The 26,578-nt window shown below is 39.2% G+C and overlaps 1 protein-coding gene across 1 annotated transcript in view; it reads left to right on the top strand.

The window, feature by feature from the left end:
* The window catches only part of CSMD1 (CUB and Sushi multiple domains 1), a 1,869,885-nt gene that overhangs the window by 1,434,904 nt on the left and 408,403 nt on the right, over nt 1–26,578 (top strand). Inside the window, 1 exon segment of the mRNA XM_055335505.1 lies at nt 19,489–19,601. Coding sequence (XP_055191480.1) covers nt 19,489–19,601 — 113 coding nt within the window.

Raw genomic sequence — 26,578 nt, 5'->3', positions numbered from 1 at the left:
GAAAGAATGCACGTAAAAGTGTTGCAGAGCTAAGAAATGTAGCCCACAAGTGAAGTAGCTTTATTATTTCCATAACAGCTAATTTAAGAAGGGGTGTCACTAGAGCAAATGAGAGAAAATTTTAAATAAATGCAAAGCACAAAATATAAACCAAGCAAAGTCATGCCATGTAAAATCCCTTAGGTCATTATTAAAGATCTAAAGTCAGGCACCCATTTTTTAATGCAATTTGTTGTTAAGAGAGCAACAGCAAACTATGTATTACGTTGACATAAGTGTTATTAGAACATCCTCTCGATAGCTCAAATCTATAAATGAAAAACCAAATAGCCAACTGAATCAAACTGAGATGCCCTTTGGGAGACATAATGTAGCAAAGATCAGCTGGGCATTTAATCAGCGGCAGAGAGAAAAGGGAAGCCACTGATCTATTTCCTTAGTATATAAAATTACAGGAAAAGAATGAAAATAGAATCACAGCTGGTGTCTTCAAAAAATCAGGTACTTTTGGAGAAAAACGTCAACACGTATTTTTGAGGATGTATATGCTAGACTTTATTCTCAGCATGGAGGTAAAAATCTAATTGGAGAGATGGCAGATACACGGGGTAGTTTTGTACCAGACAGGGTATAAAATCATTGGATCTCATGATGCAAATTTCAAATAAAATACCAGCCAAGAAACGTCTTTATGCAAGACTGGTATTTACAACCTCAGGCTCACTATGTTATTACAGGGTTTTTTTTTGGGGGGTGGTGGTGGAACAGGAGTAATTCTAGTCTTGGATTTTCAGGAAAAGTGTAGAGAGTGAGCTAGCCTAACCAGCTCATCCTAAATGTGGTTTTCAATTTTCCAATTCTTGTTAATGGCCTTTCAGTTTCTTAACATTCTTGACACAAAAAGAGAGCAACTGAATTTAGGAGACCCCTTTAATAGTCTAATCTTCCCAAGAGATGAATGGATTTACTCAGGTTATTTTTACAGAGGGACAGGCTTAAAATTAAGTAACTTGCTTAACGAATCTCTGTTGAGATCTCTCCAAGAATATATATTGATAACTGTCTTGAATTTAATTTGCAGAAGAATTGCATCCGGAGTTCCCTCTGGCCTTTTCGGTTATTAGCGATCGGTGGCCAGGAGATTGGTTTAATTTCAGGTTATAGGTTTTAAATGTCTGTGCCTCTGTGGGGATGCATAGCCAACCTCGGGGAAGTCCACGAGCAGGTCGCCCGCCTCCGCCCAGCCACACTTGTGGATTGAGTCCAAGGGGACTCCTTGTTACTTAGGGTCAGTTAATCTATTTATTTCTGAAGCTGCTCCATGTTTCTAGAAGCTGCCCGAGCCCTTGTAGGACTGTGGCCACATGCCCCTGCTGTTGCTGGCAAGTCCTGAGCTGAAGGGCATCATTCTCTTTTCATTACAAGCCCATGGAACAGCCACAGAGCAGCAAACACTAAAAACATGTTTCCGTGTTTATGTGTCTTTGACTTTATCAGAGGAGCCCATCCACATACCTCGCAGCGCTTTGGAGAAAAGCTTGAGCACTTTATGTTAGGGACCCGTACATACAGATAGCCACTTAAGGCTTTCCTGATAAAAACCCATGTTTTCATGATCAGCAATCAAGTCCACTCCGGAGGCTCTTGGAAGTCTGGCATCACGTGATCATGACCCTTTTCCTTCGAATCCTCGTTCTCCCGAGGGCATTGCCTCTGTGCAGGGTGCATCTGAGAGCGCAGATCAGACCCCACTACAACACCTCCTTCGCTAGGGCTTTATCCATCTTGGCCTTCCTGTCTCTGCCCGTTGATCTAGGAGCTTTCTTACCTGATTCTTTAAGGGAATATTTATTGCAATTCAGACGTTGTAGTAGGATTCAGGAAGGGCTTCGGGGGAATGGTCAGTAAGTCTACGCAGCCTTCATTATGATCCCTGGAGAGGGTGAGCAGAGCAGGACTCTGTCTCCATTCCCTACAGTGTCCAGATTCTCTATCCTAATAATCCCATCAGAGGGGAAATAGAGAGACTGCTGAACATCATTGTTTTAAGTTTGGGATACCAGCTGTTTCCAAGGTGTCTGGGAAGGCAGACCGACCCAGGACCTTGGGGACCCTCGGCGAAGCTGTCTTTGGGTGCAGTCTTTCTCTAGAGGACAAGCCATAGGTCCCAAAGGAAACATAGCTCACCTGCAGCACCTGCTGGAGGTCGAGTGGGGTGAATTCCAGCCGGGTTGGGGCCCCAACAACCTGAACCATTTTCCAAATGTGCTGCTCATTATTATATCAGCAGTATTGACTCACTGTGGCTGCTTTCTCTAAGAAACCAAGAAATGCATGTCTCCCTTACACACTATTAACCCGAAGAGCTAAGGGTCTCTTTTCCGTGAATCATCAGTCAAAAGCATTTCACGTTTATAATGTGGGTTTTTGACATTAAATTAACTCAGAGGCGAAGTTATTCTCCTCTGGGGGGTATAGGGCACTTAAAACAATACAGGACATCCATTTACAGTGCAAGAAGCCTGGCTCCCTGTCTTACGCCTTTCAGCCTCAAAGGATTGCTGAAGTGTGAAATGGAATAGTTAATAATAATAAAAAAATGGTTTAAAAGCATTCGAAGTATAATGCAACAAGAAGACAGTATTATGTTACTATGGCTATTATTTCTGCTTTAATGTCATGAACCATGCAGGGCTAGAGAGGGTTCTGAGTCATCTTTGGAAATGGAATGTACTAGAAAGGAGGAAGGAAGGAGGCAGGGGGGTTGAACTGTCTTTTACTGGACCTATTTGTACCTGCATTGTCTCTTGGCGATCTTGTGATGAAGATCTTCTTCCCATTTGCTACATGAAAACAAGCAGAGCTCTAACTTAGGGTCCTGAAGGCAGGAGACTGCTCAATGGAGAGCCGAACCCGAGATGTTAACACAAAGTGATAACTGTTCCCTTTTTTAATCTATAACCAAACATCACAACCAGGATATTGACCCTGATACCAACTCATCCATCTTAGACTATCCTGGCCTTGCTTCTATTTGTGTGTGTGTGTGTGTGTGTGTGTGTGTGTGTGTGTGTGTTAAATTCTGCGTTCAGTTCCTGTATCCACCACCGGTCAGGACACATGCAGTCCCCGTCTCACAAATCTCACTCATTTGCCTTTTGTCATCACATCTGTCTCCCTCTCCCCCCAATCCTCCCTGACCCTGAAAGCCACTCTGAAGTCCATCTTGAAAATTGCATCATTGCAGAGTAGTGTTTACGTGGAATCACGGTGTATGACTTTTGTGATGGTCTTTTTTCTCTTGGCAACAGTCCCTGGGTAGGGAAAAATAATCGAGGGATATTTCCGTCCTTTTCTTAACTGACTCAAATTCCAGGATATGGAGGTGCCACTGTGCTTTTAACCTCTACCACTGCAAAGCATCTTCCATTGCTTCCAAATTGACTATAATATCCGCACAACTTTTAGTGTGAGCGCATTTCCATCTGTCCCAGATAGATCCCCGGCACTGGTATCACGGGTTGTGTGTTAGTTGCATGTTTTGTTTTATAAGAAACTTCCAAATGATGCTGAGCATTTTTCTTTTTCTTTTTTTTTCCATCTGTACATCCTGTTTGGTAAATGGTCATTATGTCTTTCTTATTTTCTGATTGGATTATTTAACATTATTTTTAAAGAATTATTTGTAAATTCTTGGGGTGCTCACTGAGTGGCTCAGGCACTCAGTTAAGTGTCCGACTTTTGGTTTTGGCTCAGGTCATGACCTGTGAGCTCTGCACTCAGACTCTGAGCTCAGTAGGTTCAATCCCAAAAGCCTCCTTGGGATTCTCTTTCTTCATCTGCACCTCCCCTCCCCATTCACACTCTTGCTCTCAGTCTCTCTATCTCTGTCTCTCTCTCAAAAAAGTTATTTGTATATTCTAGATAATAGTCCTTTATATAACATGTGTTTTGCAAATATTTCCCCTCAGTCTGTTACTTGTATTTTTACCTTGTTCATATAAATATACACAGGTCACAAATTTGTAATTTTGCTGAGGTCTAATTTATGAACTTTCCATAACTTGTGTTTTTAGTATCACATTTAAGGAGTATGGTTTTCTTAGGTAGTTAGCCCTTTTTGCTGTTTTACTGCCTATGCTATTCTATATAAATTTTAGAATAACTTTGTATATATCTATAAGTTCTTGGTTGGATTATAAGAGGAATTACATCACATCTGTTGAAGAATTGGGAGAGAATTGAGTCTTCCAGTTCATGAGTATAATTATTCTTGCCATTTATCAAATACTTTTTTATGTGTCAATTGATGTGAAGATAAAATTGTCCTTTGTTAGCTAGTTCATATCGTGGACTACATTAGTTTACTTCTGAATATTGAACCAGCCTTGCATGCCTGGAATCAATTCCACTTTGTAGTGGAGAATAATTCTTGTTGCATGTTATTGGGTTAAATTTTCCAGCATTTTATTGAGGATTTGTGTATCTAGGTTGATGAGACATATTGGTCTGTAGCTTCTTCCTTCCTTCTTTCACTTCCCTTTCCCCTCCCTTCTTTCCTTCTTTCCATTGTCTCTCTCTGGTTTTAACATCAGATGAATATTGGTTTCATTTAATGAGTTGAAACATATTCTCTCTTCTGTTATTTTCCAGAAGAGGTTATAAAAACTGTATGTTAATTCTTCTATAAAAGATTGGTAGAATTTTCTAGTGGAACTGTCTGGGTCTGAAGATTTCTTTCTGGGGAGCTTCCTAATAGCAACATCAATTTCTGTAATGGTCATAGGACTATTTGGATTGTCTATTTCATCTTGGTTGAATTTGATAGTTTGTAGTTTTCAAAGAATTGGTTCAATTTAATAACTTGTCAAATTTCTGAGTCTAAAGTTGTTCATGATATTTTCTTATGCTCTTTTTAGTGACTGGTGAATCTGTAATAACATGTATTTTATTCCTAATATTAGTAATGTCTCTTCTCTTCTCTTCTCCTCTTCTCTTCTCTTCTCTTCTCCTCTTCTCTTCTCCCCTCCCCCCATCTTTTTAGAAACTTATCAATTACATTGATTTTTAAAGATATAGCTTTTGTTTTCTTTTTTCCTTTTTTTTTTTTTTTTTGCAATTTTATTGACTTCTGATGTTTATCATACTCTTTTCCAGTTCCTCTGGGTTTATTTTGCTTTGCTTCTTGTAGTTTCTTGAGGTTGGAACTTATATAATTATTTAATTCCTTTTTTCCCCATGTAGTGTAGTTATTTTAGTACTATAAATTGTCCTGTTTGCACTGTTTTAGCTGTATCCTGCATATTTTAAAATATATTTTGTTCTCCTTTTGAGTCCATTTATTCTTCGTCTGTTTCACTTGAGACTTTCTCTTTGGATTGTGGATATGAGTTGTTTAATTTTAATGTGTTTACAATTTTTTCTGTTGCCTTTTTGTTAAGAAATTCTATTTCAATTATATTGTGGTCAGAGAATACATTCAGTACTATTTCAATTTCTTTAAATGTGTTGTGGTTCATCGTCTAGGGACACCTGGGTGGCTCAGTGATTGAGCGTCTGTCTTTGACTCAGGGTGTGATCCTCAGGTCCTGGGATTGAGTCCCACATCGGGCTCCCTATAGGCAGCCTGTTTCTCCCTCTGCCTGCGTCTCTGCCTCTCTGTTTCTCATGAATAAATAAATAAATAAAATCTTTAAAAAAAATGAATGTGTTGTGGTCCATCGTCTGACCCAGAAAATGGCCTACCTTGGTGAATGTTCCATAGGACCTTATGAAGCATGTGTGTTCTGCTGCTGCTGGGTGCAGTGTCCTGCATACCAGTTAGAATCTGTTGATTAATTGTCCTGTTCAGATCTTATATAACCCTGCTGATTTTCTGTCTAGTTGCTAAACCAATGCTGTTAAAGTGCTCAACTATCCTGTGGTTTTATTTCTTCTCTCAGCTTTATCAGTTTTGTTTCATGGATTTTGATGTTTTGATCTGTCATGTGCCCATTTATAATTTGTGTATCTTCTTGGTGGATAAATTGTTTCATCATTGTATAATATCCCTCTTTGTAGATTTTTTTTTGGTTTATTTTTATTTTATTTCATTTTATTTTACTTTGTATTTTTTAGAGTACAAGAATGCACACAACCTGGGGGCAGAATTTTAAGCAGCCTCCACACTCATCACAGAGCCCAACACAGGGCTTGATCGATCATGACCTGAGCCAAAATCAAGAGTCAGACTCATAACTGACTGAGCCACCAGGCACCCTAAATTCTGTTTGTTGTTGTTCTCAAGTATAACTTTATCAGGTATTAATGTGGCTGCTCTTACTTCTTTGTTATTAATATTTGCATGGTATATCTCTTCCCCTTCTACTTTCAAATTACCTATGTCCTTGACTTTGAAGTGTGTGTTTTTTTTTTTTTGTTTTGTTTTGTTTTTGTTTGTTTGTTTTTGTGAACAGCATGTATTAGGGTTGTGATTTTATCCACTCAGCCTTTGTCTTTTGATGAATTAGACCATTTACATTTATTATTACTGATATGTTATTGTTTGCATATGCCATTTTATTATTTGTTTTCTACTATTTTCCTCTGGTTCTGGTTCTTCTGTTTATTTCATTCTCTCTCTCTCTCTCTCTCTCTCTCTCTCTCTCTCTCTCTCCTCTCTCTCTCTTTCCTTATCCTTTATCTTAACTTCCTGTGGGTTACTTTAACTTTTTTTTTTTTTTAGGGATTCCATGGTTTTCAAAATGTTTGCTCTAGGTATTATACATTTGTGATGTGTAACAGTCTGCAGATATATGAGTTTCCTATACTGCTGTAGCAGATGGTGACATATGTGGTGAGCTAAAACAGAAATGTATATTCTTATGATTCTGGAGGCCGTAAGTCTGCAATCAGTTTCACTCAACCAAAATCAAGGTACCACCAGGACCACATTCCCTCCAGAGGCTCTGGGAGAAAATATTTTCCTAGGTTCTTCCAGCTTTTGATGGCTGCTAGCATTTCTTGGCCTGTGGCCCTATCACTTCCTTCTCTGCCTCCAAGTTCACACAACTTTCTCCTCTGTCTGAAACCTCCCCCTGAATCCCTCTTATAAGGACACTTGGGATGGCACATAGAGCTTACCTTGGTAATCCAGGATCCCCCCACCTTGAGATGCTTACCTTAAGCATATTTGTGGAAGTTATTGCCATATAAAATTCCATACACAGGTGCTATGGATTACGATGTGCATTAGTATGGTATCGTTCATCCTATTGCAATGATATCAATGTTTACCACTTGGCCATATAACCTCACTTCTGTTTAGATGCCTTTAGCTTTCCAACATTTAAATGTTATCTAGAGTATCAGGAAGTGTTACAATTTTTCTATCATTAAATATGATTTATAGAACTCAGTATGAAAGAATAATATACTTTATATTCCTGTATTTTCTTACTTGTCCTGTGTTCCTCCTCTCTTCTTGATGTTTCAGGATGTTCCTGTTACCATTTCTTTTCTTTTTGAAGAACTTCAAGTAACCATTCATTAAGGTTCGTTCTACAAGCAGCCAATTCTTTGTCTGACATTTTTTAATCCATTTATTTCTGAAGAATACATTCACTGGATATAGAATTTATGGTTGGTAATTCTTCTTTTTCAAAACTTAAAAAATGTTGTGACACTTTCTTGTGATCTCCAGTGTCAGAAGATTCACTCACATTCAAATGGGAAATTTTGAGTAAATAATGAGTCCTCTCTCTATGGCCGTCTTCCAGATTTTGTTCTTTGTCTCTAGTTTTCAAACATTGAGTTAGATGTGTCTTGTCATACTTCGTTTGGATTTATCCTGTTTGAGGGTCACTGAGTTTCTCAGAACTCTAAGTTTATGTGTCTCAAATACCCTTCACTCCATGGTCTTGCTCTTCTTCTGGGACACTGATGGTACAAAGGTTGGCACTTTTGTTTCTGTGTCCCAGGTCCTGGAGGCTTTGTTCACTTTTGTTCAGTGTAGGGGAATTCTATTCATGTGCTCTCAAATTCATTGATATTATTACACATCTCTGCCATCAGTCTTCTAGCGATTTTTATTTTAATTTATGTTGTATTTTTTAGTCCTATAATTTCCATCTGGTTCTTTCTTTATAATTTCCATTTTTTTCCCTGATATATATATATTTTCATCTGCTTGCAGAGAATTTGTAAATGACTGTTGTGAAGCATTTAATGATGGCTGTTTTAAAACCCTTGTCAGATGATTGCAACACCTGCTTCATTTCAGGTGTTGTCAGTTGGTTGTCTTTTCTCATTCAAATTTTGATTTCTTAGCTCTTAGTAGGATGATTGTATGCCATTGTATGCTGGCTATTTTGTCTATCATGTTAGGACACACTGATACTATATAAATCCCTCATTATAGCAGCCAGTGTCCCTGAGTAGGCTCAGCAGATAGGTCTTTGCCAAATGTGTGGGTCTGGGTTTCAATGATAGTTAATTACCAGAGACTTTAAGGTGTTGTCTTGGTCAGCTTGGTTGATCTGGTGCCACTGGCTCTTGTCCTCATCCTTACGTGGATCAGGATGTTTCTGGGCGGGGTGGGGGTGGGGAGAGAGGTTGGTGGAATTCCCCCTACCAGTGCCTCTGTCCCCATCGTACCTGGTGCCCTTTACCCTCCCTCTGCCTGTGTTTCTGGGAAGAGAGGGAAGTGTCAGCTTCCCATGTGCAGAGACCAAACTCTTCCTCGATCAGGTCACTGGTGTGGCTGGGTCTTCCTTGCAGGTTCTATGCATCTTGGTATCTTTCCTCAGAAAAGGGAACCCATGGTCCATGGGGAAGGGAAGGCTTTCCTGGGACACTTAGCATTGTTAGGGCCCTTTGTCCTAATAGCTACCTCGCTGCTTACCATCTACCTTGCTCCCTGATGTTGTTAGAGGGATATCATTTGCATTCCAGAGAAAGATGAGCTTATTTGGAACCCCTTGTTGCCTGGTCAGGGGTTGGAAAACATCAGTCTGGTTGGTCTTCGGTTTGAGGGAGCAAGACACCTGGTGGTACACTGTTTCTCTGGTCCTGAGTCCCAAACCAGCTTTCCTTCCTCTCCTTCCCTTTAGACCCACCTTCTGGTTATCTCTTTTGCTGCTCCCAGGGTTTATGCCTGTGCCTAGCAGGGAATAAAATAGAAAAAAAGTGTCTCCAAGTCTGAATTGGTAGTCGATATAGTTTTAAATTGTCTGGGCTGCTCTCAAAAGTGGAAACCTATAAAATAAATTTAGTCTGGGCCTTAATAAATGTTTTGATATTCAATATCAAAATTTGGATTAATATTTTATCTATAGTTCCATGTAGAAAGATTTTATGGTTTAGACTCTGCTTCTGGAATTTGAAGTGGAAGTTGCAGATGACTTATGTAATGCACATCATCTTCTGTGCTGCCTGGCTGGAGTGACTTCCTGCATGGTGAACAAAGTTGGCCACAGCACAGTGAAACCTGTGCATGAGTCAGTCTCATGTAGATGCCAACTGGGGAAATCATGATGGCCTTAGCATAAGCACAGAGTACATCCAGGTTTAACATAGTGCATTATAATGTGGTGATCGTTCTATAAAGCCACAGCCCTGACTTGTTTCTCAGAGTCAGCTTGATTTGGAAGTCAGAGTTCTGATTCTCTCCGCTTGTCCCTGCTCTCTGTGCTGGTGTATATCATGTAAGTAGACATGGTACCTGGTGCTTTTCAATTGCCCAATTTACAATTAAAATTAATACATTAAAGGTTTAGCACACCATTTTCCTTTTAGACACCTACCAGATGAAAATAGGTATAACTTACTTCAGGGCTTCTGTTATATTAATTTCATATTTTGACAGCTCTGTGGCATGCTCACTGTTGGGTGTTTTTTATTATATATATATATATATATATATATATATATATATATATATCCAGGTTTGAACAAATAATTTTTTAAATCAAAATACAGTAAAATAGAAGCTGTTGATGTACAGCTCTACAAGAATCAGCACATGAACAGATGTGTTTAACCACCACCATAATCAGGATACAGAATGATTCCCTTGTCTCCAAAACTGCCAGCCCTTTGTAGCCACACCTCCTCCCACCCTGAACCCTGGACAGCTGATGTGTTCTCCGTAACCACAGTTTTCTCTTTTTGAGAATGTCACAAACAGTAGTTTCTGATAACACAAGGGGGAATGTAATGTGGTACATCCACCCTGGGAAACAAGCAGGCAGCTCCCTGTGAACTTAGCATACATTTATCATAAGATCCAGCAATCACACTCCTAGCTGTTTATCTTAGGGAAATAAAATGTACCCTATGCTAATGTGTACACAAACTCTATTCCTAACTGCCAAAGACCTATAAACCACGTGGATGCCCATCGAAGGAGAATAGACAAATATACTGTGGCATACTCATGCAGGGGAGTTCTACTCAGCAGAACAAGGGCAAACTATTCACATATGCGACAACATGGGGATTTACGGAAGCATTACATTGAGTGGACGTTATCATGGTTGGTTCAGCCATCCTTTCTAGCAGACATATTTCATGCATTTAGGGACAGAACTGTTGAATCTTTTAACAAGGGCCAAAGAGAAGATCTGTTCAGAAATGAGAGCACTCTTCTATAGACTATAATATTACTAGCTACCAAAAAATCATAGAGTCACTGTGTCATATGGGTGCGATTATGGTTTTAAGAACCTTAATCCCCCCAAAAAAGAAAGAAAGAAAAAAGATGAAAGAAAGAGAAAGAGGTAGGGAGGGAAGGAGGGGAGGAAGGAAGGAAAGAAGGAAGGAATGAAGGAAGGAAGGAAGGAAGGAAGGAAGGAAGGAAGGACGGACCCTAACCTATTTTCATGTGAAAGAGTTGACATTTTTATCAATGCAATGTGTCTTGTTTGTAGGAAAGGAACAAATACATAATCAAAAGTCATTTACTTCACGTTGGCAAAATCATTTAATATGATCGGAAATTATTGTCATAAATACTGGTTATGTCTATTCAACATGGATACTGACTGCAACAGATACATCAAACCACTGAATGTGAATCAGCCAAACCCTCTCTGAAATTTATCAAAAAGTCACAGAATTTTTAGATGTCAACAATTACTTTAATATAACAATATAAGTATTTAATATATGAAGTTGACATAGAGATAAAATAATTTAGCTTAAATTAGGGGTGAATTAATGACAGAACTATAACAGGACCCCAAGTGCCAAGTCCTTGGCATGCAAAGGTACAATAAAGATTTAAATCATCATTTGGAAATATTACTATAAAATTTTAACTTGTGGGGGCACCTGGGTGGCTCAGTGGTTGAGTGTCTGCCTTTGGCTCAGGTCGTGACCACAGGGTCCTAGGATGGAGTCGCACATTGGTCTCCCCACAGGGAGCCTGCTTCTCTGCCTCTCTCTCTGTGTCTCTCATGAATAAATAAATCAAATCCTTAAAAAAAAAACTAACATGTGGGTATTTAATAAATTTTAATGAGGGTTAATTTATTTTTTCATTTATGTATCTACTCCAAAAATTCTGGATGTTATATGCCAGAGTCTGGGGTCAAAAGATAACGATGTAAGCTGACACTCAAGGAAGTTCAGAATTCAGTAGCTGACAAATGTTGAAGTAGGTGTTTTAATGCGTTTGTCTTAAATGAAGTATATGCAGAATTCTATAGTGCTAGAGAAAAAAAAAAGGAAAGAAATTCTTACATTGTCTAGGAGTTAAGAAATGGCTAGTGAGAACCCTCAGATCTATAAGAATTCTGATTTGCCATCCAAGAAGAATGGGCATCCTAGGTAGTGACTTCAGTGTTTGCCAAAAGCCTGGAGGTTGAGGAATGCCAGTATTTTTGGAGAATCGTTACAAAGGTCAATATGGCTCAACATCTTATGTTGGAACAAGTTGGAAATTCCAATGGACAGATGGAGGGCAAGAGAAAGCCTGGGGTCTCCAATATGATTTTTTTTCCAAAAGAATATTTTGTAGTTTTCTAACAAGTAAATCAAATTACCGAGTGTTTAATTAGAATATTTTTTTTTTGTTTTTAAGTTTAAAACTTAAACTTAAGTTTTTAAGTTTAAACCAAAACATTATATACTCTAAAGAAAAATTAGGAAAAAATAAAGCTGCCTTAAAGAAAATGATTAAAATGTAGTGTTAGGATGACTGCTAAAGTATTTTATCAAAACAACATCTATCTTATTTTTAAGGTACTGATAATTTTTTTAAATTCTGTTTTAAACAGATAAGCAGTTGCAAAGGATAACAATAACATTTGCTCTTTGTTTCCAAAACTCATTTGTCAGTGCTAGAAAAAAAAAATTGCCCCCAAAACATGAAAAAAGATAAGGGAACTATTTTCCTTTATTTTAAATAATAGTACAATAATTTTAAGATTAAAAATTCAACACAAAAATACTTATAAAATTTTTCAAGTATTTTTTTTTAAATTAAAGAATCTTAAAATATTAAAAAAATAATTGTGAATGCCATCTTGCAATTCTGTTCGTATATAAACCAGTTTAAAAAGCAGGCTTAAATTCTTTTCTTTTCTTTTATTATTTTTTTTTATTGGAGCTCAATTTGGCAACATATAGCATGTGTTTTCACTGGGTGTTCCAGTGCTCATCCCGCCAAATGCCCCCCTCAGTGCCCATCACCCAGTCCCCCAACCCCCTGCCCACCTCCCCTACCACTACCCCTTGTTCAGTTCCCAGAGTTAGGGGTCTCTCATGTTTTGTCACCCTCACTGAAGCAGGCTTAAATTCTAAAGAGAAATACAGACCATCCTAATCTGACTTTTGATTGAATGAACTTTGTGGGCTTAAATTCTAAAGAGAAATACAGACCATCCTAATCTGACTTTTGATTGAATGAACTTTGTGGGAAGTGTAGCAGTACACCTGCTTATTCAATTTTATGTGAATCAACAGACTGACATAGAAATAAAATAACAGCTAGTACAGAACTACAAGAAATTCAAACATATGCGCCAGAGGTATTTCTAAAGTACTAAATATGGCCACATAGATCTTTTCAAGGTGTGAACACTTTCTACATGATAGTTCAGCTTTTGACAATTTAAAATTAAATCCAGTGCCTAGAAGGGAAGGGATTCCAGACCCAGGAGGCTGTTAGGAGGCTGCTCCTGTGTTGCTGGCCGGGGACAATCAGCACTCAAACAACGGAAGTGGAGACAGAGAGAAGAAAGTGGTGTGATTAGTAGGACTTGCTGATGAATGGGATGGCAAGGGAGGGAAGGCAAGAGGAGGCACTACCTGTCTCTACTTCTAGTGATGAGGTGGTGGGTGGGATCAGGAGGGGCAGGCAGTTCATACTTGATTGCCTAAATGTTCTTCCTCCTATATTTACAAATAAAGTTATCTGCAGAGAAAAGGGAAATGGGATTGGGAAGGTGCTCGAGAAACAAAAAGATGATAGTCTGGGACAACAGCTAGTGGAATGGGAAGGGGAAATACGCGGAGTGTGGCCTGAGGAAAGAGCCTATGTTGCGTGGCTGGCAGGGATCTGGAGAATGTAGGTCTATATGGGTGTAAGTCAACAAATTCTTCATCAACTTCCAGGAAGATGGAGTGACTGTTGGGTTGATCCTAAGTAGGTTTTGTCAGGTTGTGGAGCAGATACTAAGGATATCAACAGCGCTGTGGGGGGACGGCTGAGGGAGTGACACAGAGTATCAGCCACATTGTGCAGGGCATGTCAAATATCCAGGGCATGCAAAATATGATGAAAGCAATAATAGAGGCCCTAGGTATTTGAAGAGTGGGTTTCAGTGGACTGCAAGCATATGACAGTTTAAAGACACTGGTGGTCAGACAGAGTGGTTAAGAGCCTAGGATTTTAATTATAAAGAGTAGTAGTAGTAGTAGTAGTAGGATTTTAATTATAAAGAGTAGTGAAATATAAGATATGACCAGCATCTCACTGCTTAAATTGAGGGTCTGATCAGGTCACTGGAGTTGAAAGGATCAAGGAACTGTGACTAGTTTGCTAGAATTATCCATGTGGACACTCTTAACACCCACAGGCAAAGATGTCAGTCAGCCAGTGGGCTGCAGAAGGAGATGACAGAGATGAGCAGTGGGGTGGCGTTGGGTAATGTCGTGAATCTCAATATCAAGGCAGTAGAGCACGTGTGTAGAGAGTGGACATGGGGAATGTAGATCAGAAGGATGCTGACTCCACCTCTGTGCAGTGTTGCTAATTTCCAAAAAGATGTGGTGTGTATGCAGACACACACACACACACACACACACACACACACATATTCCTCAGCCATTAATAAAGCATGTAATTTTGCCATTGCAACACCATGGCCGGAATGCATGGACATAAAGTATATTATACTAAGTGAAATAAGTCAGAGAAAGATAAATACCATATGATTTCAGTTATATGTGGAATTTAAATATAATAATAATAAAATAACAAACACAGAATCAGAAACAGTCTCATAAATCCACAGAACAAATTGGTGGTTGCCAGCAGGGAGATGACTAGGGATGGATGAAATATATGAAGAGGATTAAGAGGCAGAAACCTCCAGTTGTAAAATAAATAAGACATGGATGCAATGATAATGGCATAGAGGATATAGTCAACAAATTGTAATAGTGCTGCATGGTGACAGACGGTGACACCATGGTAAGCACTGCATAGTAAGCAGAATTGTTGAGTCACAATGTTGTACATCTGAAACTAACACTGCATGTCAAACATACTTCAATAAAAAAGAAGAAATTAAAAAGGGTGGAAAGGAGCACTGTCTTCCACTTATCCTACATGTAACTCAAAAGCTAATATATATTAGTGTGTAAGAAAAATCAGTGGTTATAATACTTTCTTTTTTACATTTATATAAACTTTTTTTAAAGTTTTTATTTATTTATTCATGAGACGCAGAGAGAGAGGCAAAGACACAGGAAGAGGGAGAAGCAGGCTCCCTGCGGGGAGCCCGACGTGGGACTCGATCCCAGGACTCCGGAATCATGACCTGAGCTGAAGGCAGATGCTCAACCACTGAGCCACCCAGGTGTCCCACATTTATATAAACTTTATTACAAAATGATACTTGTCCTTTTCTCTTCATTTTCTTACCCAAGCAGTGCTTTTTTAAAGGATTTTATTTTTAAGTGATCTCTATACCCAATATGAGGCTCAAACTCACAACCGTGAAATCAAGAGTAGTATCCAACTACTACCAGCCAGGTGCCGACTCAAAACAATGAATTTAACCAAAGATGCAACAGGTAGCTGTTTATAATGCCTATGAGTAAGACCAGGCGTCCCTTTGTATATTCATACAGTCTAGAGAACATTATCTGAGAGAAATAAGAAAGGAAAACAAAGAAGCCAGAGAGAAAATGAGCAACTGGAATCTCCCCTTCCTCAAAAAATATCAGACATAACCTCTAACTGAGAATAGTTATGGGATGCCTGGGTGGCTCAGCGGTTGAGCGTCTGTCTGCCTTTGACTTAGGGTGTGACCCTGGGGTCCGGGATCAAGTCCCGCATCGGGCCCCTGCAGGGTGCCTGCTTCACCCTCTGCCTGTGTCTCTGCCTCTTTCTTTTTCTGTCTCTCATGAATAAATAAATAAAATATTTTTTTAAAAAGAGAATAGTTATGAAAGCAGAGTATAATAACCAATAGGCAGATCTTTCAAGGCATAGGAGAGTGATATAAGGCGGCCAGGGGTTTTAGAAGATAGAAATCAAAGAAGAGCAGCTATGCATTTTGATGACTCTTACATTTCCTAAATCATTTCCCCTGAGGGGCATTTTCTGATTCTCAGTTTAGGGCATCCCGGCAAACAGATATCTGTGACTCCGAGAATATAGTTTTGGGAGACACGGGATATGGGACCCCCAAATTGGGCTATCAAAGCACTGAAGACTTGAAGTGCCAAGATATCAAGGAAATGGGAATTACAAGGGTGTAAGCATGGCATTTGCTTGGCTTTGGTTCTTGATGTATTTGCCTATGTCTAACTTTCTGGGATTAGAAGAAAAGAACCCAAAGCAAAACTTTGCCGCTATAGGTCTACAAAGCTCAGCAGAACTTTTGGGATTTTCAAGGCTAAGAAGAAAAAGATCGGTGTCCAGGACCTACTTTTTTCAAGGAGGAGATCAAGTAAATATTGTATTCTCTGGATTGTGATATAAGAAGGGATAAGCACTGGGGAGACCACGTACCTGGAATGCAGCTGTGGATCATTCCAATGACTGAATGGGTCAAGGTGGTCCCTCTACTGTCAGAAAAAAATTAAATAATCTCAAAGCAAGGTGATAGCATACAGAACTTCTAGATGGCTCATACACAATGTCTGGCATTCTGTCAAAAATTACCTGAAATGTCCAGAAACAGTATTCAATGACTCCAACCCAAGAGAGAACACAAAAAGAACAAGATACCCAGACATTGCACTTATCACTCAGGAACTCTGATAATTAACTATCATTCCTACATTTAAGAAAATAAATGAAATAATCAAGAAATTAACCAGAAAACTGTAATCTATAAAGACAAATCAAATGGAGGTTTAAGAATAGAAAAATACAATATCTGGTATAATTAACTCAACTGATGTGGCTTGAACAGGAAGATAGTTTAGTGAAAACTATTCTAACTGGTTCAGGGAAAAATGCACAGAAATTATGTGTATCCTTGGAGTTCAGGAGGAAGAGATTCAGAGAAAATAGGATATCAACCAATATTTGAAAACATTATCATGAAGAACTTTCCAGTATTGACCACAGACATGAAGGAAGAGTTTCTTTTTTTAATATATTTTAAAAGATTTGTATTTATTTATTTGAGAGAGAGAGTGCCCACTAGCAGGGAGGGTGTTGGGCAGAGGGAGAGGGAGAAGCAGGCTCTGAGTAGGGAGCCTGACACGGGGCTCCATCCCAGGACTCTGGGATCACGACCTGAGCAGAAGGCAGACAGTCAACCGACTGAGCCTCCCAGGTGTCCCAAAGGAAGAGTTTCATGAAATCTCATAAGCCAGTCAGGATAATACAAAGAAAACCTCACATGGTACATTACAATGAATCTGCTACCAAAAAAGGACAAGGAAATATCTTAAAATAAGTATAAGCAGAGAAATATTTTCATAAGAGCAAATGTAAGACTGATAGAGTGTTCCTTAATATAAACAAAAGAAAAAAGCAGAATAACATATTTGAAATGTTGGGGGGAAGAAAAGCTATCAAGAGGGTTAAATAAAAGATAACTATCCAATGAAAAAAGGAAAACCAGGGGAAATGAACTCTAATTCATCATGAAAGTATATTCTAAATAAAAGCCGACATTCTCTGGTTAGATAAAATAGTATAAATAAAATAAGTAAAAATAATACAAATCGATTATATGGTGCTTACAAGAGACAAACATGCAACGCATGCACACAGAGTAACTTGAAAGTAAAAGGTCAGGAGAAGATACTCCTGGTAAGGATGAAGGAAAAGAAGAAAAATGTTGTGGCTTTATAGACATAAGTCAAAGTAAACAGACATCTATGCTAGACATTTATGTTCTGTGCACTTTTTGATGTGTCACATTTCAGTAAGAGGGATGCATAAGGAAAAGAGTCTCTTCAAACCAAACAAGCAAATAAAACACCACATATAAAAGAATAATCTAACAAAGAAAAATTTTCAAAAAATATATTTTTAGTGACTGCACATTATTCACTGAAATTCTGGGTTTTCTTTTTTTTTTTTTAACTGGTGTGTAACATTGCATGAGTTACTTCCCATGTAATGAGGATTGTCCATCTTCCTTTGAAGAAGCAGGTTTTCTGTACCGCCCAAGGTGAAAGCGTTGGATTGATAGGTAAATGATAAGATTGATGGGACGAATCATGTGTTCATATTCCCCAAAGTACTTCGCTGAAAGCAAAGCTTCCTATTTGATTAGAGAGATTTATTTTGGTTGAATTGATTCTTTTTTCTTACCCTTTTTCTATTTCAACATGCTTTTTTTGTCAGCATGTTGAGTTCAGTCAATGGATTTAGTGTTTCTTTGCACCAGCTGACAGCAGCCACTATGTGACTGTTTTATTAACACGCAATGAATGCTTCATTGAAACTTCCATTTGGTATGACCTGGACATTGATATGCAGAGGGAAAGTTCAGGAAACTTGCCAAATGTGCTTCAGCTGTGCATGCTGTTCTTGTCGATACTCTCTAATGTATGGCTGCTTTGGGTTTTGTGTGTGTGTTTCTGTGTGTGTATGAATTGCTTTAGTTTCATAGCACAATTAAGAGGAAGGCACAGATATGTTTCATGTACCCCCGTCCCATTACACACAGCTTTTCCCACTATGGACATTCCCCACCAGTGGGTACATTTGCTACAATTAATGCAGCCACATTGGCCCTCCACTGTCAACCCAAATTCATGGTTTATATTGGGATTCACTTATACTACTTTGCATTGTGTGGGTTTGGACAAACACACAGACACGTGTTGACCATTATAGTATCATATAGGGTAGTCCCACTGCCCTAATACTCCCCTGTATGCCACCTCTTCCTCCCTCTTCCTACGCTGGGCAACCTCAATCTTTTTGCTGACTCCATGGTTTTGCCTTTTCCAGAAAGTCATAGAGTTGTAATCACACAGTGTGTAGCTTTCTGTTATTTATTTATTTATTTATTTATTTATTTATTTATTTATTTTTATTCTCTAAATATTTTATTTATTTATCCATGAGAGACACACACAGAGAGAGAGAGAGAGAGAGATGCAGAGACAAAGGCAGAGGGAGAAGCAGGCTCCTCACAGGGAGCCTGATGTGGGACTCGATCCCGGGACCCTGGGTTCATGCCCTGGGCCGAAGGCAGACGTTCAACCACTGAGCCACCCAGGTGTCCCAATGTGTAGCTTTTTAAGTTTCTTTTCAAGGCTTGATCAAATCAGCTCATTTCCTTTTAGTGCTGAAGAATATTCCATCCTATCATGTATTTCTAGAAGAGATATGGTGGCAAAGGTACATGATAATTTCAAACTAGAAAATCTAAGCATTCTGTGAATGAACATTTCTCAGTGTAGAGGTATTGATAGTGTGATGTTATTCATGTTGATGGTGTGATGTGTACAACCAGACAGCCCTAAGATCTGTCTCTCCTCCACACGGGGGTTACCAGCTGTTCTGGATTCAGTATTAAGGGTATGGGGAAGCCCTTCAGTTCCAGACAAATAGGATGATTGGTCACCCAAAGTCAATTTTAAAAATCAAAGATAGACATTTTCAATCATAGGAGAGAATAATTACTGTAAAATGCCTGTAATAGTGAGACTTAAACATAAACCAAAAGTGGCTATTGATTCTTTGAAGGAGGATCTTAAGGTACACACCTATACTTGTTTGTTGAAGCTGCAAGACCTTCAAGGTAAAAGTAGTGATATTTGGCGATTCCATAATGGTTTTAACGCTTCTCTTCTGTGCAGACTCACTGGGTCCAGCGTCCCTGACCTGATTGTGAGCATGAGCAACCAGATGTGGCTTCATCTGCAGTCTGATGACAGCATTGCTTCCCCCGGATTTAAAGCTGTCTACCAAGGTAAGGCCGGAACCCACCCACCAGTGTTTGACACCAGCATACTTTCAGAGGGCAAGCGCCGTTCTCCGGGGGTTAGATATAAATAAAATTGACGTGTCAGAATAGTGTTTTAAAGTAGGGAATGATTATTTGCAACTATCCGTAAAGTCCTACTTACAGTTTTTTTTTTTTTGTGAAGAATTTTTAACTTGTTGAAATCTTGGCTTGCCATGATGTGTGCTGTCATTAGGTCAAAACAAGGAGTAAGACTGAGTATGAATGCAAGCCATGAAAGGTGTGCACAGGTGTGGGTCTTGGCATTTTATCTCTTCCCGAGAGGCAGCTGCTATGCTTATAACTAGTGGAAAGATTTTGAACAGTGAATCAAATTAAGCTGCATTATGTCCATATTCATGTGCAAGTGTGTGTGTGTGTGTGTGTTGTTGTTATTGTTGTTTAAATGGAAAACAGAGAAATATATATATATGAAGTTGGAGGAAAATACTATCAAATTTTCATGTAGGAGAAAACTAAATATTGTTTAGAGTTGACTTATAATTCTCCAGAGATGTTGGCCTCACTTCTGAATTCATGTCCAGGAGTCATTATATCATCAGGGAGTGGTTTGCCATTGTGCGGGACGGCTGTATGGTCCCATAAACCAGGGCCCTGTGTTTAGCGTGATGCATCTTTAAAAATAACCTCACTGTATTGTTCTATATCTGGAAGGATCTCATAGGTTGGAGGTAACTTTTAATCTTAACATACTGATGGGTGTTTTTTAAAAGAAAAACAGTTTTTTTTAATTGAAGAAAATTTCATAATGGGAACTGAAGTAGAGAGAACAACGTAAGAAACCTGAGATGACCTGTATTTGTAAACTTTTGTAAGCCTCCCAGATATTTTGCTGTTGGCTCAAGAATTGGCTTGAGACCTGGCTACCTGACCCACGTGCTCTTCTAGACTATTAGCCTCAGCTCAATCCTGCCTCTGCTCAAGGAACCTGGAATATCCACTGGGAAATCTATCACATTTCCTACTGTTAGACACCCCCCCCCAAAGCTAGACACATACACAAATCTTCATTCAATAATTACCTCTTTAAAAAGTAGATTTTTTCCTTGCCCCCAAAAGAGAAAACAAGAACCCTTTCCCGCCCTACCCCTTGAATCACAGTTCAACCAGCTGGCCCATCATTCCGGGTCTGCCGAGATGTAGTTCACGCAGCGCCACCTGCCCATGTGTGCTCTCAGGGTGACCGGCAACAGCCAGCTACCAGCGGGTGTCATGTCAGTTTCCCTGAGCACACCACCACCTTTCGCTTGATTTCTCCCGAGATCCAGAGATGGCAAAGAACGGAGAGTGAAATACAGAAGGAATCTTTGCCTGGGATGCAAAGAACAAAAATGAGCTTCATAACATCCTGACCTCAGGGCCCCTGGAAGACCTATATATAAGCACCTCTGTCTTAACTGGCAGCACACACACACACACACACACACACACAGAGAGAGAGAGACCATCTTCCTTTAGCTACACACTTCGGGGTTCTTCAGGTCAGTAATCAAACAGCTGGACTCAAGAAATAAATATGAAAGAGGCTTGGGAGCATGTTAATGTCTTGATTTTGGATTATACAGGAGATGGGTGTGCAGCTTCTGTCTTCAGTTCAGATCCTGTATGTATCCGGCAAAGACAAAAAAGATCATTCTCTTGTGCTCAGAGACTAAATATGTGTCCCCAGATACAATAAGATGATCTCAGATTAAAATGTTGTATAAATTATTTTATAAAACTAGTTATTTATTACACTTTAAAGGATATATTTAAGTGGTCATTTGGATATGATCCCATATTTTCAATGAGTCACAAGCTGATTTGAAGTCATTTTCAGCAAGATCGAAAAGAACCTATTACCATCTTGAATGCAAGTCAAGAGAAGTCTTTTCAGGGTCAACTTTATACTATCACACAAATGCCTGTGAACTAATCATCACTTTATCAAAATAACCAGGAAATTGCATCTTAAACCCATTCATTCATTCTTGTTAATGGAAAGAATTGATTATTAAAAAGAACCTATTTAAACTAGAATCTAAGAAAATGTACAGTGACCATTCAGAATAAGACAGAAATCTGTGTTTTATGTAACTATGTGCATTTTCAAAACGTAGATACTTTCATTAAGTAAGGTATCAAAATTTTAGAGAACTAACCAAGAGTACAGTAATACACCAAAAATGGTGATGATTTTACTTGGATTACTTTACTAGAAAGAAATTATTTAAAGGAAATAATTAATTTGTAAGTGTTATTGTCAGGAACACATTTGAAGTTGCCCTGGGCAAAAAAATTGCTGGTTATCCTCTCAATGTCTAGCACACTCTTTGTGGTTAAAGGATGGGGTAGTGGTCAGTGCCTTTCATTGTCCTTGAGCTATGTTACTACTCAGAAAGTGGTAGAAACGTGACAGCAGGGGAGGTGATCCCTGACCACGGAAACACAGGGAAATTTGTATGGAAGAGACACCATCCATGATGGCCCAGTGGCGACAGATGACTTTGGCATCTCTGATCAAATTCATTTCAGCGTCGCTAATTGTGTCTGTGTGTGTCTTCTTTGAAGTCTCCTTTGAAATAGTTTTTTTCCAATATCTTACAGATTCCTTCATCAGGTGCTGAGTTTATTGCAACCTTTCACATGATATGTGTGTGTGTGTATTGATGAAAGTTAGACAGACGCATCTGCAGAGTAAGGATTTTATTTTCTTCAATTTTACTTTGTGAATTTGAATAAAGGGATAGCATGCCTTGATTTCTAAAGGTGTATTGTAGAGTATTTAGGAGCTGAAAATATGTGATGAGAAGTTATTACATATCCAGCCAGTGAGGTAGAGCATTAAAAAGCATCTTCCCACCCCAAACAATAAGCAGGGGGACAGTGACAGCATCCTGAGCTCAAGTGAACACATCCTGGCACAGCTGCACTCACCTTTTGAGCTGAAGTAGTGAAGACACTAAAAGGTTCTATGGTGGGGAGGGCCCAGCATCAGCGTCCTTAACTATAAACAGTGAAAGATATCTCCTTGCTGGAAAAATGGGGTGAGGTGGGGGATTGATGGCTCTTCTCAAATAACAAACGCTTCAGTCGAAATGATAATACATCCCATTCAGTGGCTGGGACTCAAACGCACAGGTAATTGCTGACTACTTCCTGACATTTGGATATTTAGACCTGACCTTTAGTTGAACGTCTACATGACTGTACAGCTATTGAAGAACGCGTGGTAGAGGTGCGATCCTTTCCACATGACCTATACTGGCCACCGCCTTTGGTGAAATCTAAAAGCATCCGTGAAATCCCAAACACTTCCCAACAGGGCAAATTGCAGTAAATTAACTCCAGCCGCATGAAGACACACATCATAAGGTTTATAGTACAAAGACTAGAGGGACTAGCATCGTTGCCAAATTGTGGATCCTTGACTATTAAGAGATAAAAAGTGTTCTCAATTAAAATATAAATATTCTTCCAAGTGTCATATTTCAGTTTGAATGGCCATACAGCACTAATTATAATTACACTTAGCTGTAATTAGTACTGTGTTTACTGGCTCACTAGTCTATTAATAGTTATGGCTCGAGATGTCATGGAAACGAGGATGTTCATCAATCCTTCAGAGATTGCCAATTCAGGGCCACGTATTATCTTTTGACAAAATCACATTCCAAAGTCAAAAATATAATTAAAACAAAGAGCTGGTGTAATATTTGAAGATTAAAAAAAAATCTAGAGAATGCCATATATCAGAAGAAAGCACTGTAGAAGCATTGTTTCTGGAGTGCTCTATTAAGCTGACAGATAAAATAAAAACCACTTGTAAAGGCTATTGTCAAAAATAGAAATAATTGCATTATTTAAACTATAGTTGTTTGTGAATTATATTGTCGGAAAAATCTATATAGTTGATAGTTACACAGGATTTAACTTTCTAGATGTTTTTTAAAATATATTTTATTTCTTTACTTAGAGAAAGAGAGAGAGAGAGAGAAAGTAATTGGGGGGAGGGTCCCAGGGAACACAGAACCCAACGTGGGTGGGGCTCGATCCCAGGACCCCGAGATCATGACCTGAGCCAAAGTCAAGACTCAAATGCTTAAGTTATGGAGCCCCTGAGGCACCCCAATTCTCCAGGTTTAGAGATTGCCTGGCTTTAACTCGCATATAGGGTGGTGGCTGAGAACTCGGGCTGTGTAGCTCTACCACCTGTTAGCTGTCCAGCTTAGGACACGTCGTTTAAACTCTCCGCACAGCAGATTCCTCGCTTAGAGAAAAGGGAGAGTATAGTACAGACAGTTGCTTCCTCAGTCTGCTATTATATAATTCGAACGACTTAGAACAAGGAAACCCCATAGCACATAGAATAAGAAATGCTGCCTATCATCTGCATACATTTTCCTTGTTACTTTTGAGATGTTTCTATAAGTACAGTTTTTCATTATATAAATATTAGAATTCATGATAAAATATGTAAAAAATAGAAAGTAGCCCTTTGCTTTGCCTTCTGACTTGGCCAGGTAGCTTTCTCGAAGGCCATGTCCCTCAGCTTCTTCCTTGTGTGTCCTTCCAGAATTTTCGGTGCATATAACATCAGATCTAAAATCTCATTTGTCTGTCTACAAACTCCAGGGGAACTTTGATTTGCAAGAAATGGCACATCCTATTATTTTAAAACCAACTTGAGTTTCTTTCAGAGACTCTCTCCTAACAGCATGTTGGGTGGGGTGGGGGGGCACATTACTCTACCCCTTCTCTGCTTATCACCCCCATCTCACCAAAGGTTGAGAATTCATCAAGTGTTGTTAGGGATGCAAAGGTTTTGGGGAGCCCTTAAATCCTTGGATCACACCTGTTACCCTGAAATATTCATGGTCTCTGCTACTTTGGGCACCGGGCCCGGTGGACCCTCTGCTGGCAACACCTCCTCCCCCGGCACACACGGTGATGCTCAAGTGCTTCCCTGTGGGAGAGCCCATGTCCACACCACCATCACACCAGGCTCCTAGTCCGGGGTGCATCCCTGTTCCCTGTATTTGCTCCTGTCCCTGAGCCCTCAGAGACAATCAATGATAGCTTCCCCCAAGATGCCTACTGCATACACTTGATTAACTTAGTCTTTTTAGACTTTTTAAAATTATTTATTTGAGAGCAAGAGAGAGAATTCTAGTACGGGGAGAGGCCGAGGGAGTGGGAGAAGCGGGCTTGCTACTGAGCAGGGAGCCCGATGCGGGACTCGACCCCAGGACCTGAGCTGAAGGCAGACGTGTACCCCACTGAGCCACCCAGGTGCCCCTGACTTAGTCTTTAAAAGAAGAGTTTGTGTTACATTCCCCAGGAGAGGAAGCACTGAGCACAGCCTGGATAATCACAGTTTCAAGGGAAACTCAGAGACTAAAACACCAACATGAGCACTGCCAATGATCAAAGAGCAGTGGAAGGAAATTTCAACAATATAAGATCGAGAATACGCTAGGCGATAATTTGCCATAAGAGAATTATTGAAGAAAATATTATGCAAAGTTGAAAAAAAATGACAATATTTTCGGGAGGTTTGTTAGACGTCTAAGAAAGTGATGGAGGGGAGGTAAGATACTTTGTTCAAAGGTTTGTTTAAAACCTTTGTATACATGAAAAATATTTAATGCAAAATAATCTATTCAAATTCCAAAAGGTAAAAAAAAAAGATGTAAATAATCATAGCTGTCTAAAGCAATGGTAATCTATTAAACAATCAGTATGACTTAATGTATATATATATATTATATAATTTTATATGATATTGTAGATATACATATGACATGAATTTATAAATATGTGTAACATATGTACCTGTAAGTTACATATGTGTAAATTATATTTACATTATAATTATATTTACATTATAATTATAATTATATTTACATTATAATTTACACATATGTAACTTATATGTAAAAACTATATGTAATTAATGTAATTAATTATGTAATTATGTGTGTAATTTACACATATGTGACTTATATGTATAGGGAAATCCATCTAAACAATATATAGGGAAAGCCAACACAGGTTTCATGCATAGTTTTTCCACCGTATATTTTAAATTTATTTATTTTTTTCTCGCTATAAGTTACAAAAGTTAACTACCGAGGATCAAGAAATGTTTTGCAAACCAATCTTACATTTAATAACACGATGGAATTCTTTTAAAAATATATAAGAATATCACAGCCCGTGAAGTCGCGTGCATCTACAGCATGACCCCTATGACTCCCGCATGAGGAAGGGTGACGAGAGGCGAGCTCAGTGCCTGGATGTCTGCCCCGCGTGTCTGTGGCCTCACAGTCTGTAGCGAGGCGGCCTCTCTCTGGATCTCCTTTGGTCGCAGAAATATTGTTCGGTTGGCGTTCATCACACATGTTGATGAACTGCTTTTCCACAAATCATGTTTTATGTAATTTGCCATAGCTATTTAAATTTTTAGCAGGGGGTAAATTAAAGGAAATGTTCCCTGTGATGTGCTGCTGTGTGGTAAAAACAAGATCTATTTTAGGCTCACGCTAAGAATTATTTCGGTGAAATAATTTGAGTTCAGCATTACTGTTTTGTACAAGAAACACAACTGTCTTCCTGTGTCTCGTGGACAGGCTGGAAATGGGAGTCGGGGGAAGATGCGTTTGGGCCTCTTCCTCTGTACCCAGAGGTCTCTGCATTCGTGGGGAGTGGGGAGGGGAGGCCCCACGGGACACCGGGTACGGGGGAGTCCAGTCCGTCTCTGCCCTCCTTGGAAGGCAGCACTGCACACTCGCTGTTGATGTACGACCTTTGAGATACTTATGATGGTTTATGTGTCACCCCGATGGGACCACGGGGTGCTGAACACCCAGTCAAACATCATTCTGGGTGTGTTTTCAAGGCTGTTTCTGGACAAGGTTAAAGTGTGCATTAGTTGACTGAGT

This window comes from Nyctereutes procyonoides, unplaced genomic scaffold (assembly GCF_905146905.1).
Source record: "Nyctereutes procyonoides isolate TBG_1078 unplaced genomic scaffold, NYPRO_anot_genome, whole genome shotgun sequence".
NCBI classification, from domain to species: domain Eukaryota; kingdom Metazoa; phylum Chordata; class Mammalia; order Carnivora; family Canidae; genus Nyctereutes; species Nyctereutes procyonoides.
This window is presented reverse-complemented; position numbering and strand designations above follow the sequence as displayed.